We start from the raw sequence: 14,668 nt of genomic DNA, 5'->3' as shown, positions 1-14,668 counted from the left end.
AGAGACGCGCTCTATTTCACATGTATCATGGAGCTCACTAGGGTCAGCAGTGAACTAAAAAACTCCTGCAGCCTTGTACTGAAACTGTTGGTGATGTGCTGTGAGGGATTGTACACCGCTGGGGGCAGCTGCATGGATGCTGAGGGGGGGGGGGGGGGTATCTTGTTGTATGTGGGGGGCAGCTGCATGGATGCTGAGGAAGGGGGTATCTTGTTGTATGTGGGGGGCAGCTGCATGGATGCTGTGGGAGGGAGTATCTTGTATGGGGTGGGGGACAGCTGCATGGATGCTGAGGGAGGGAGTATCTTGTTGTATGGGGTGGGGGACAGCTGCATGGATGCTGTGGGAGGGGGTATCTTGTTGTATGGGGGGGCAGCTGCATGGATGCTGTGGGAGGGGGTAACTTGTTGTATGGGGGTGGCAGATGCATGGATGCTGAGGGAGGGGGTAACTTGTTGTATGGGGGTGGCAGATGCATGGATGCTGAGGGAGGGGGTAACTTGTTGTATGGGGGTGGCAGATGCATGGATGCTGAGGGAGGGGGTATCTTGTTCTATACCGGAAGTGACGCGGCTGCACCGGAAGTGACGCAGCCGCACAGGAATCAGCTGCAGAAGGGAGTGCGCGGTGCTGCGCAAGCGCACATCCACTGACTTAGGAAAGAATCATTGCAGCGCCGAGATAGAAGTACTTTGTGTACCGCGCGTGCGCACTTAGGGGTATAGAAATTTTGCAGCGCACAATGTTGCATCAGAACTCCTTACCCCTGAGTGCGCACGCGCGCACAAATCATCAGTTGCAGTTCATCCTGATTTGATCTGATCATTTGTGCGCGTGCGCGCACTCAGGGGTAGGGAGATCTGATGCAACATTGTGCTCTGCAAAATCTCTATACCCCTAAGTGCGCACGCGCAGTACACGAAGTACTTCTATCTCGGCGCTGCAACGATTCTCTCCTAAACCAGTGGATGTGCGCTTGCGCAGCACCACGCACACCCTCCTCCAGCGGATTTCTGTGCGGCCGCGTCACTTCCAGTATAGACTTTTCACAAGGTATAGAGATCTGGCAGAACACCAGCCGGCATTTAACTTCCAGGTTCCGTTCCCTGCGAGCAGCAGCTGCGCATGGGAGCGCAACTGGGCGGGAAATTTTAATAAATATAAACATAAAAAGTGACAAACACACATAAAATAGGTTATACATTGTAATCTGAGAGGAAATGTACCACTTTTGGTACAAAATTCCTGACATAATCATACCGCCAGGGAGGTTAATACTTTTGTGTTTATTAAAGCAAAAGTATTCAAAGTCACATAGCGTTCGCAGTGGAGCCGGTGAAGTCGCATGGCTTTTCTGCTGCAAAACTGTGTGTAGTACATGCAGTTCTTGTTGAGGTTTTTGCAGCAGAACCGCCATAAAAACTGCTGCAAACTTTTCAGCTACAATTTCCGGTATGTGTGGAAATACACTAAAAGTAAAATCTGAAGCTGAATATAGTATTTCATGCTGCACACTCAAATGAACGGAGTATACGGATGCTTCAGGTCTGCTGTTAGTGGTCCTCTGGCTTCATCAGACAACACCTTTATCATTGAATAAGGCCTCATGCACACGATAGCGAAACACGGATACTGCCAGTGAGCGTCCCGTACTTTCCTGTCCCGCCCTATTGTAAAAAAACTGCAAAGCAAACAAGAATAGGACATGTTCTGTTTTTTTTTTTTTTTTTTGGGGGGGGGGGGGGACATACAGCCACATGGATGCATTTTTTGCGGCTCCATAGAATAGGTCCACAAACAATGAGTAAAAGATGCAAATCGGAGACGGAACACAAATACAATCATGTGCATGAGGCCTAAGGAGTGTGGTCACCAGATACTATGTAAATCATAATGCCTGATAAAAAAACACTTTCTAAATAATCAATGGACTTACCTGGATAACATTCCTGTAATGTATGACATGGAAAGAGTCTGCAAACAGAAACAGAGAAGCAATTGAATCTGAAGTTTGCTAATATTTATTGGTAAGTGTTTCCCTCCATTAAACCTAGCTGCAATATTATATGAACATTCCCTTTAAGGCCTCTTTCACACAGCCGTGTGTTCCCCGTGGCCGTATTGCGGCACGCATACGGTGGGTCAGCAATTTGCGGTCCGCAGCACGGTCATGGCGGGACAACGGCTGTGTGAAAGAGGCCTTAGTATACCAAATGTACAGCACTGTCTAGGCATGGTACACAAGTCCTGTTGCCTTAGGACTAGGGAAGGTAACCACTGAGCACCAGAGATATTATTCTTTAACCCTTGCACCACAGCAGACTTTTCAAATAATTTATGTAATAACCCTTAGGCCCTTTCACACGGGGCGAGAATTCCGTGCGGGTGCAATGTGTGAGGTGAACGTATTGCACCCGCACTGAATCCGGACCCATTCTTCACTTCAATGGGGCTGTGCACATGAACGGTGATTTTCACACATCACTTGTGCGTTGCGTAAAAATCACACCAAGCTCTATATTGTGCGTTTTTCACACAACTCGGGCCCCATAGAAGTGAATGGGACTTTGTGAAGAAGTCCGGGTTTGGGTCTGGGTACGACATTCAGTTTTTTCTCACGCGCCTGCAAAATGCATTGCACCCACGCTGAAAAAACTGAAGAACGCAACGCAATCGCATACAAAACTCACCCCACTCGCAGGCAAAATTGCACGATTTTCCCGCGATGCACCCGCACCCGCACGTGACGCCTTGTGTAAGAGGCCTTGCTATTACTACTAAACCTAGGCCACCAGGGATAATTTAGCTCTTTGTCTCCTGGTATAAATATATACTTAAACCACCAGGAATATTAAAACTAACCCATTAATCTTCGAAGAATAAAATGCATGCTACAGACCACCACCACGGATATTACTTATTACCTCTGAGACCATCATCGACCACCAGGGATTTTAATATTAACTCTAAACCATCCTAGAACAAAAATGTTTATTTTTAACTCTTTCACCAGCACGGATATTTTTGACTCATTATTTATTAAATATATTATTAGTAAGGGAAATGACCTACTTGTCCTCAGTCTGATGCCTCATTGAAAGGTGAGCTTTTGTGATCTGTTCACATATTGCAGTTCTGCATGGCGGCTGTTGTTGCTCTGGTGCTGTGCCTGTTTGGTATGCCCAGACCCAAGGGAGCTTAGCCTGGCAGCAGGAGTACTGTTGGCAGGCGGGGTAACCCTCACCCCTGCAGGGCTTATGCTGTGGTGGCTGGGCTGGCATGCTGCACCCAATGGTGGGGACCCACTTGAAAGATCAGTGTGATGGGGCAAGTGAGCTTATATAGTTTGATGAAAATGTCTACTAAGAACTTAGTGTTGGGGTTTATGCATTGGCAGCCACAGATCAGTACATAACATGTGGATGTGCAGACCATGTCTACCATTTTGGTATATTATTATTCACCCCAGGTATTAGATTTTAGATAATTTGTATTACATCTTCCAGCTAAAAAAGGAACAAACAGCTGTGGCTTCCAAAAATACATCCGTCCATATCCGCGTTGGGTATAGAAGGGAGGTGCAGAAGTGCTACTCTATTTAGTAAGAAAACACCCACATAGGATACACCCCAGATATGGTCATTTACTGCAGAGACAACTGGAACCAAACAAATGGAAATTCATGAGTTTCCTCCATACTTACAAAGATACTGAGCAGAATCAGGTTCCATGGAAAATGCCTCCTGTAAAGGTTAAGTTATGATGAGAATACGTCTTTTATACACTGAACAGAACAGGCCATTTAATATAATTATGCACCGTAAAGGGCCCTTTTCCATGGGCCGACTAATCAGGCAATTTTTGGGAATAAACTTTTTGCTCCCAATAATTATCTGCTCATTAGTGGAGGTGAGAGCAGCTTTTATATGCAGCAGTCATCTCTGCTGTGTGGGGATGAGAACTCGCTACTGTGATCGCTTCTCCCCATACAGATTCATTGTTTATGGGCAGCAGATCCCGATTTACACAGCACTATCTGCTGCCCAGAAATGGTGATTTTGGTGTCCGCCAAAGAGATGGCTTCTCCAGATGAATGACCGCTTGTTCGTTCATCGGGTGATCGACGGCACCTTTACACAGGGCAGTTAGGACAAATGTGTAGCTTAACCTACCCCTTGTGAGAAAAGAAGCAGCGTGTGGAACCACATTTATGGCCGTGCACCCTTCTGTCAAAGGCGAATAAACTTTACCTCTTTATTATGGTGGATTAAGAGGTTCCTTGGAGTAGGGTTCCCTGAGGCTTTGCGCCAGGCACTGTGTTTTCATTGCTCTTCTCCTTCATTGTGTGTGATGTTTGGATAGTGAGATTTTTTTACAAATTTCAGGCTCTTGAGGACTAAGGGCTGCATCACATTAACAGATGAGGCAGACGATTGCCGGGAGGGAAGTGTTCCTTCCCGGCAGTCGTCTGCTCGTTAGAGGAGGAGACCACTGCTATTACATGCAGGGATCTTCTTCACAGTATGGGGAGGCGTGATCGCTAATGTCATCGATACTGAATCATTATTAGCCGGCACCAGATCGCGCTGTGTAACAATGATTTTTAAACCTTTCAAAAGATTCCAATTACCCAATGAACGAGCTTTTGCTCCATTGGGTAATCAGTGGCAGTATTACTATGAATGCTTGTCAGTGATGATCTGCCGACAATTGCCTGGTGTAATACAGGCTTAGGGTACGTTCACACTAGCCTTTTTCTTTTCCACTATGGAGTTTTATCCCAGGAGCTCAATACCATAAAAAACTGATCAGTTTTATCCTAAGGCATTCTGAATGGAGAGCATTCCATTCAGGATGCATCAGTCCAGTCCCTCTTACGTTTTTTGGCCGGAGAAAATACCGCAGCATGCTGCATTTTTCTCTCCGGCCAAAAATCCAGAACACTTGCCGGAATTCCGGATGCGGCATTATTTTTCATTGAAATACATTAATGCCTGATCAGGCACCAAGTGTTCGGGAAAAATGGATCCAGTTTTCCGGTCTGACCTTTAAAAATGTAAAAAAATTAATAAATACCAGATCCGTTTTTCCGGATGACACCAGAGAGACAGATACGGTATTTCAATGCATTTGTCAGACGGATCCGGATCCGTCTGACAAATGCATCCGTTTGCGTCCAGATTGTCGGATCTGGCAGGCAGTTCCGGCAGGAATCCTCTGACGCAAGTGTGAAAGTAGCCTTAAATCTCGAGGTTTAATTGACAACACAACTTATCTCTACCTTTGCCCTAATTTTATTGTACAGCAGTTGATGTCAGGTAATTATTATTATTATTTATTATTATAGCGCCATTCATTCCATGGCGCTGTACATATGAGGAGGGTACATAATACAGACAATTGCACTAAACATGAACAAGACAAGTTACAGACTGGTACAGAAGGAGAGAGGGCCTAGAATCTACAAGGTAATAGGATCCTACCTTGGTCCAGTGCAGCAGGCAAGAACCAGATATGTTATAAAGAAAACAGCGCTGTGGAGAAGAAAACAAGAGATGTAGAAACTGATGAATGTGCGGAAGATTTCTGATGATGTTCATTGATAGATAACCATTTATTTTAGTTTATTATGGTAAATAATAATAATATAGTCTACAACATAGCAAACAGCATTGAGGGTTATAATTAATAATAATAAGTCTATATTTATATAGCGACAACATATTCCGCAGCGCTTTACAGTATCAGGGGTTCATGTACAAACAGTCATAAATAACATAGCAACAGACAAGTCAATAATTAGAACAAGAGGAATGAGGGCCCTGCTCGCAAGAGCTCACAATCTATGAGGAGATAGGGGTGAACAAAAGGTTAAAAATCTGTGCAGGTAAAGTAAAGCAAATTATTTGCAGTCACTTCTTTTTTTGTGTGATTTACGCCTCATGCACACAACCATATTTTCAGTCCACATCCCATCCGCATTTTTTGTAGATTGGATGCAGATCCTTTAATTTCAATGGAGCCACAAAACATGCGGACATGTCCTATTCTTGTCCGTTTTGCATTTCTACAGGAATTTGAAAAAAAACTAGCAGCATGCACTCGGCCGGTATCCGTCTTTTGCGGATACACGTTTTGAGAATCGCTAAACACATAGCTCGTGTGCATGGGGCTCTAAGCTGTGAAAAGCGCAATACTCAGTTCTTCAACATCTGAATCATTATAATTAAGGTTTCATTTCATACTTACTATGAAGCCCAATACCAGCCAGGATTTTCCTGAACATACTCCTTCACTGGGTCACTGAAAGACAACCAGATACAATTGTATTATATGTGTATAGTATTGTATATGTTGCTAAAGTGTATCTATAAGTAGGTTGGAATTCTCATTATATTTCTCGGTACAGCTAGAAAATAGAAAAATAATGGTCCTTTTACATGGGGCAGCTCTCAGGCAATTATCATGAACTAACTGTGTGCCTGATAGCTGCTTGACCGTTAGCAGAGGTGAGAGCTATATTTACATGCAGCAATCATCTCCTCTGTTTGGGGAGGTAAATTCCCTACTGTGATCACTCATCCTCATTCATTGTTAAGGCTGTATTACACCTGCCAATTTTTCGGCAGATGATCGCTAGCGAAATATTGTATGAACGCTTGTTAGCGATCATCATACTGCCGCCTATTGCCCGATGAATGAGTAATCGTTTATCGGGTAATTGTGGTTTGTAAGCATGCTTAAAAATTGTTTGCCACTAGAGACGGCATAGGGATGAGCGATGGCATAGCGATCGCTCCTCCCCATGCTGCGGAGGAGATCGCTGCATGTAATAGCAGTGGTCTCCTCCGCTAGCTAGCAGGCGATTGCTGGGAGGGAACGCTTCCCTCACAACAATCGCTTGCTTAATTGGTCTGGGTAATACAGTCAGGGGCGGATTGGCCATAGACCCTACAGGGAAATTTCCCTGAGGGCCAATGCCCGGGGAGGGGGGGAAGGGGGCACTCAAGCCCTGTTGATGGCCGCAGGCCAGGTACAAAATGACCTGATGCTCAATGGCCACAGGTGCCCTCCTGAACTCAACTGTATTACCGTCCTTATGATGATGATACAGTTGAATACTGTGGTGAGGGCGACAGTATTTTGTGCTGCCCTTTGGTATTTGGTTCTAGTGAGGCGGTATTCTGTGCCGTACTGCAGACCCCGCCTACTTCGGTTGTCCCCGCCTACTTGTTTCAGGCCTATCTTTTGTCAGTTTGAACCCACCTGAAACATGGGGCCACTTTTAGTTTTTTTTTCCAGGACCGTTTTAAGTTCCCAATCCGCCCCTGAATACAGGCTTTAGTAAACTGCAGATTGCTGTTTACATAGGGTGATCTGCTGCTCAGAAAGAATGATTTTGGGCGCCGGCTGAAATATATGATCACTGAATAAACAAGCATTTGTAAATCAGTGTTATTAGGCCTCTTTTAGGCTACTTTCACACTAGCGTTCGGGTGTCCGCCTGTGAGCTCCGTTTGAAGGCTCTCACAAGCGGCCCCGAACGGATCCGTCCAGCCCTAATGCATTCTGAGTGGATGCGGATCCGCTCAGAATGCATCAGTCTGGCAGCGTTTGGCCTCCGCTCCGCTCAGCAGGTGGACACCTGAACGCTGCTTGCAGCGTTTGGGTGTCCGCCTGGCCGTGCGGAGGCCTGCGGATCCGTCCAGACTTACAATGTAAGTCAATGGGGACGGATCTGTTTGAATATGACACACTATGGCTCAATTTTCAAACGGATCCGTCCCCCATTGACTTTGAATGTAAAGTCTGGACGGATCCGTCTGAAGCTACTTTCACACTTAGAATTTTTTCTACAATATAATGCAGACGGATCCATTCTGAACGGATCCCATCGTCTGCATTATATGAGCGGATCCGTCTGGGCAGACACCAGACGGATCTGCTCTGAACGCAAGTGTGAAAGTAGCCTTACAAGTCAGTGAATTGCAGACATATTCTGTCTGTGGTCTCCATGTAGCCATTGACTTTGATGTGTGCATTTATACGTCACTTGCCTTTTTCTGTTATTCGTGTTTTTTATGGTATTTATTGGTGGTGTTTTTTTGAGACATCTTCCTATACCTGTCTTTATAGGGAAAAGGTATGTAAAAAAATGGGAAAAAGCCCTAGCCAAAGTGTGCTGAAAAAAATGTCATTGACCCAAGAAATGCACCACAAGTGTAAAAACATGTATGTACAGTTTTTTTTATAATTCCCATAGACTTACTGAAAATAGCACCAAAAATGTGTATCAAAAGTGCGAAAAAAAAATTCAAAAGTCAGCGAAAACACAAAAATATAACTGTGTGAAACTACCCTAGGGTTACTTGTATTTTTCACCAACAAATAACATGTTAATTTCCATGCCTAAATCTGTACCTCTGTGTCTGATCTCCTATACACCTCTGTAAGCTGCCCCTGTGCTGCTGTGTAGGCTCTGTCAGGTGCCATATTACATTAACTACCTCCGTAATATGGTATTCAATGGAGATTGTCATAATGTTTTTCTTTACAGTTGAATCCCGCACTTCTGTATGTCTCCGTGTGAACTCAGAGGTATATGGAGGTACAGTATGACCCCACAAAATGGCTCCTCTGTCATCGCTGTGCACAACACAGGAGTTGTACATAAGTACTCTCTTATTACTAGAACTTTATGTGAAACCATAGCTTGACAGTACAGTTCTTACTAATTATTTGTCTTATTTTCTTTTAGCAGATATGCAGCGCTATATAATCTGATATTACAAAGCTGGCAGCTGCACAACCTAAGGGTCCATTCACACAACTGCATACGTTTTGTGGTGCTCAAAACACGGATACTGGCCGTGGGTGTCTCCCACATTTTACAGTTTAGCACAGTCCGCCCTGTGTCAGAAATGCCTATTGTTGTCTGAAAAACGGACAAGAATAGGACATGCTCTATCATTTTTGCGGGACTGCGTAACGAACAGTGTGCTGACCGCATCTTTGCAACCCCACTGAAATGAATGGGTCTGAATCCAGTCCCATGTGCTGTCCGCATCCGGACGTACAGTATGTCCCTTCCGCATCAGCACAAAAAAGATGTGCATGCGGACTAAAAGTACAGTAGTGTGAATGGACCCTTAGAACTGAACTGCCTTGTAACACTCACCTGAAGGTAAATAGAGCCACAATGGCCACAGTAACCAGCAGCTGTAAGGAAAGGATTGAATACACCTGGGAGATAAGAAGAAAACAAGGCCATGATATCACCACTGTCACAGTCCCTCCGCAGGGACAATGGCTCTGCGTTCAGCCTCATACAGCTCAGTCCTCCTCCCCCATGGTTTCATGATGACTTCACTTTACAGAAACAAGGAAGAATAAACGGTGATCCCTAATAAAACGTTACTTTTAATCAGTCAGAATAATAAAAGTCCCTCAAAATATAACAGATCAACAAGAGAAAATAATATATTCAGAGTACTCTATAAGACTCAAACATAATGGTGCATGGTGGCACCAAAAAAGTAACCGGAAGTCCTACCAGATTGTAAGGTTCATCCGGACTTCGTGGAATCACAACAGATGGTATGATCCTGAAAAATCAAGGCAAGTAACGGACAGGTACAGAAAGGGGCTCTAGATCCCTAGACAGCCCTAAGGTACGGGTGCTATGCTGACTCTATCGTCCTAGCAACGTCCGAAACCTTGCCCTCTAGCTATTTGGCCCTAAAGTGCCCTAGTGCTTTCAATTTTACTCTTATCAGGGGAAACATAACAGAGACTGGAAAGGAACAAAGACCATATCCAGAAGGGCATGATTTAAATTTGGTCTAACAACATAATGTATGTACAGATAGATACTAATACATAATGTAGACAGATGCCAGAAAGGTACTTCAGACTATTTCAATAGAAGTTGTAACGAAATCTGAGGTGAATAGACAGATAGATAGATCTCATATTCTCCTAAACTTACATTATCAATAGCTAATTGTATAGCAGTGGCAAATTGATCTATTAAGCAAATGCAAATGGCGTCTCTAGATGCCAGCCTGTCTGAAGACTAGGTGAGACACTCCACATTCTCAAAAGAAGCCCCCATTTAGCACAGGCCTGCTAATTGAAAACCATTTGGACATCCTAATGAAGACCTGGGAGGGGGATACTTAAAATGTACAGCCACCCTAGACATGTTGGCTGCTAGACCAGTGGGTGGTCTAACCCATTCAGTAGATGAATGAAATAATATCAGAAGCCATAACTCTGACCTCATGGCACCCACAGCCTCAGAACCCTAATAATTGTGTTCAACCTGACATGGGCTTCGGGCAGAGTCTATGCACGCCATACTGGACAGGAGGCATTTCTCGGCATTCAGGATCTGGCCTTCTGGAACTCCTTACTCAATCATATTTGGTGTCTGTATGACCGGGACGAAGCGACTCAGATTATGGGATCATACCTGTACCTGCAGTCCCTGTCATACAGAGAGGAATCGCCGTGATTCATATAGCCACCTCAGTCAGTTGTCTGGGAAGGTGGGGTAGAAACTTGAATAATATCAGAAGTCCAAGAAGGCCGGACCGAAAGGAGGGAGGTTCCCTCACAGCCCACCCCTCGGCTGAGAGAGGATTAAAATGGGTGTTTGGGAACAGGTAATTGTCAGCCATTTTGGGGGATCGTTTGGAGCGACTGCCCATATCTCCAGCTGTCCCCACAGCCGGAATATAACTGCTGCATCTCAGTAAGCCAATATTCTGTATTTTATCCCGTTTATTTTATCTGTTAACTGCGTTGTTATTGTATGTATATTTTTATCTTTTATCTGACACTTTCATTTTGTATTGCACTGCACTATTGTGTATTAAATTTAAAGTCTCTTCCTTGTGGTCTTATATAACTTGCTCTTTCAGAGGTAATAACGTTACCAGTAGTGTTTCAGAGGATTTTAGGTCCCATATAGATAACCTGTGTTACTGTGTTAAATTTGGGTTGAGATAATATCTGAGTATAGGCCCCTATTGCCTTATAGTATAGGTGGTGGCAGCTATTGTGATAGAAAATATTGGGGTGTTAGAATCTAGGGGAGTAAGTTAGCATAATTCCGTCATCTAGAATAGGTGGGTGGGAATTTACGTGGTAACTTGTGAGCAATTTAGATCTAGACCAGGTCTCATAACGAGGCCTGGGACGTAGCGCGGTGACGTCTAAAATGATTGCAGGCACTACCCGCGCATGCGCAGCAAGCGATCAATATAGAGAGCGCCTGCCTGGGATAGAGTTCATTGATGACGCGCATCATAAAATACGGCCACATTATGCGCCAATGACATAGGAAGCATACATAACATGCAACCAAGTTGCAAAGTGTTGCCAGGCAATCGGGACATGTTACCGGCAATGAGCAACCATGCGGTCCCCATTATAGGACAGCGCTAGACTTAAAAGGCATTGGATAGCCTTTAGATAAAAAAAGGTCAAGGTGACCCAGACCCAGAGCTGGTCGTACACAAAAGCACAATACACGATTGTCACAATAAGTATAAAGAAATAGGATAGTAGTTGTAATTAATGCATGCCTATTCAATAGATAATGGAACATAATTACCAAACAGGTCACTGATGTACGGGACAAACAGAGGAAATGGTAATAACCTCAAATGAAACAGCTAAAGCACAGCTGTTCATTTAAACCTAGTGGGGACACAGTACGTCGTGTATGAATCCACCGGGCCTCATGTTGTAATAGTGTACGGTCCCAGTCACCTCCACGTGTCGGTGGTGGGACAACTTCAATACTGATGGCTTTAATGGATTTGGGGTTACCAGAGTTGTGATCATGCACATGGCGGGACACAGCCGTGTCCCTCCCATTAGTAATGTTTCCTAGATCTTCCCCAATGCGTCTACATAGTTCCTGCTTTGTTTTGCCTACATATTCCATTGGGCAGTCACACTTGGTTTTATAAATGACTCCCTGAGTGCATCAGTTTATAAAATCTTTAATCGGGAAGGAACGCTGCAAAACGTTTTGCAACCACTACATCGAAAGCTACCCAAGGGTTTACGATGTAACCAAGAGTCGCCCTTTGGTGCTGGACTATAGTGGCTGTGTACCAAAATATCACGCAAACTGCTTCCTCTCCTGAAAGTTATATGTGGATAGTCATAAATGCTATCCTTAACATCCGGATCCATTTGCAGAATAGGCCAATGTTTTTGTAAGATGTCTCTCATTGGACCAGCCGCCTCGTCAAAAGTAGCAATCAACCGAATTTTTTGCTCCACATCCGGTTTAGTTCTAGGAACTAGTAGTTCAGTGCGTGTAGATGACAGGGCTGTTTGATATGCCGGCCTTAGTACTGAATCTGGGTACCCTCCCGCTAAAAATCTGTTCCGGAGGATCATAGCCTGATCAACAAACTGGAGCAATTACGTCTCAAGCGCAAATATTGCCCCCGTGGTATTACTCTGGGCATGGCGGGTTTTTGGGAAGGTGGCCTAAACACAGAAAAAAACATACACACAAAAGAAATTTACTCTATCATTTAAAACAGCCTTTAAGGAGCTTAATAAGCTATACCGCGAACATATCTCAAGTTGGTGGGAGGTGCAGAGTTTGGACAATTACATAAAACATGGAATTGTCCCCAGGGATTTCTCTTGTCCCGGTATCCAGACTGAGAAGTGCTGGTTTTAATGGCAGATGGGAACAACTTGCTACTTCCAGCTCTCTCAAGTCTATGGAACTCCTATTAGAGGAGGAGAGAATTAATCTTGAAAGTCCACGTGAGAAATTGAGAATGCAAAATCCTTTTCGCAGGATTCTGAATTCTTGAATAAGGAGAAACAACTTCAGACCTCTGTGGAGAAATTTCAGCTTTAACTACGTGATCGTAACCATCGGCAATTCAACCGTGATCTAGCAGTTAAAAAATTTTTTTTTTACGGTGTTCACCTGAGTGGTTAGGTCATGTGATATTTTTTAGAGCTGTTTGTTACAGACGTGGCGATATCTAATATGTATCCTTTTTTATTTTCTTCACTTTAGCACAATAATAGCAGTTCGGAAGCAAAAAATAATCATATTTTAGTGTCTCATAGTCTGAGAGCCATAGCTTTTTTATTTTTTGACTGATTCTCTCAGGTAGGGTCTCATTTTTTGCGGGATGAGGTGACGGTCTGATAGGTACTATTTTGGGGGGCATACGCCTTTTTGATCACTTGCTGTTGCAATTTTTGTGATGTAATGAGACAAAAATGGCTTTTTTTACACATTTTTTTTTTTTTTTTTACGGTGTTCACCTGAGTGGTTAGGTCATGTGATTTTTTTTTATAGAGCTGTGTGTTACGGACGTGGCGATACCTAATATGTATTTTTTTTAATGTATTTCACTTTAGCACAATAATAGCAGTTTTGACACCAAAAAAAAAAGATGTTTTAGTGTCTCCATGTTCTGAGGGCTATAGTTTTTTTAAGTTTTTGGGCGATTGTCTTAGGTAGGGGCTAATTTTTTGCAGGATGAGGTGACGGTTTTATTGATACCATTTTGGGGGGCATACGCCTTTTTGATCGCTTGGTGTTGCACTTTTTGTGATGTAAGGTGACAAAATTAGCTTTTTTTTACACTGTTTTTATTTTTTATGGTGTTTATCGTACAGGGTAGATAATGTGATATATTTATAGAGCCGGTCATTATGGACGCGGCAATACCTAATATGTGGGTTTTGTTATTTTTTTCAGTTTTTTATGATAAAATAAGGGTAAAGGGGCGTTTCTTTCTTTTTTACTTTATTAATTTTATTACTTTATTAATTTTCTTAAAAACACTTTTTTTTTTTACTTTTTCTACTTTACTTTATTTATGACATTCACTTTTGGAGGTCTGATGCCCTCTGCAATACATTACAATACATCTGTATTGTAATGCATTGCCTGTTAGTGTATGACATACACTAACAGGTTGCCTAGGAGACCCAGCCTGAGGCTGGATCTCCTCGGCTCCCGTAGAAGGCAGTTCCCGATGCCGTGCAAGGCATTGGGCAGCCTCTACACGGCATCGGGCTGCCTTGTGTCGCATCGGATCCCCGCCACAGCAGCGCAGGGACTCGATGCTTCCCCTCACCCGACACAAACCTCTTCTATGTTGCGGTCAGCGCGAACTGCGGCATAGAAGGGGTTAATCAGCCGGCATCGACTTTACAGCGATGTCGGCGGATACAGCAAGGGCCCGGCTACCACGGACTGCCGGGCCCCTGCAGTGATCGCGCGCGCACCGCTCCGTTGCCCGTGCGATCACTATGACGTACTACTACGTCAAATTGCGGGAACTCAGTGGTTCCCATGATGTAACAGTACGTCAAAGGTCGGGAAGGGGTTAAGGAGAACAAAGCCTATTGTGTATTGAAAGAAAAACCTGCAGCAAAAGAGGCTGCCTCGGATCTCTCCACTACTGAGTGATAGAGAACAGACAAATAAAAGTAAAACTAGTTACTCCTACAGGGAGGGGTCGTGGTGGTAGAGGGAGAAGGCAACTGTCAGGTCCTTCCTCTAATATTTTAGATCAGGGAATCTCGTACCACCTGAGGAATCGATCAAGTCAAAGGGACTAATAGGCCCCCGAAGTAATCAATTTATCACATAGACCCCTATCTA

At 43.9% G+C, this 14,668-nt stretch overlaps 1 protein-coding gene across 1 annotated transcript in view; it reads right to left on the bottom strand.

Annotated features, from left to right (window-relative positions):
• FAIM2 (Fas apoptotic inhibitory molecule 2) overlaps positions 1 to 14,668 on the bottom strand; it is a 62,518-nt gene that overhangs the window by 9,639 nt on the left and 38,211 nt on the right. Inside the window, exons 4-8 of the mRNA XM_044288046.1 lie at positions 9,179 to 9,243; positions 6,250 to 6,303; positions 5,484 to 5,534; positions 3,704 to 3,743; positions 1,937 to 1,974 (exon numbers count right to left, since the gene is read on the bottom strand). Coding sequence (XP_044143981.1) covers positions 1,937 to 1,974; positions 3,704 to 3,743; positions 5,484 to 5,534; positions 6,250 to 6,303; positions 9,179 to 9,243 — 248 coding nt within the window. The remainder of the gene's footprint in view (positions 1 to 1,936; positions 1,975 to 3,703; positions 3,744 to 5,483; positions 5,535 to 6,249; positions 6,304 to 9,178; positions 9,244 to 14,668) is intronic.

The sequence above is a fragment of the Bufo gargarizans genome, chromosome 3 (assembly GCF_014858855.1).
Source record: "Bufo gargarizans isolate SCDJY-AF-19 chromosome 3, ASM1485885v1, whole genome shotgun sequence".
Taxonomy (NCBI): domain Eukaryota; kingdom Metazoa; phylum Chordata; class Amphibia; order Anura; family Bufonidae; genus Bufo; species Bufo gargarizans.
This window is presented reverse-complemented; position numbering and strand designations above follow the sequence as displayed.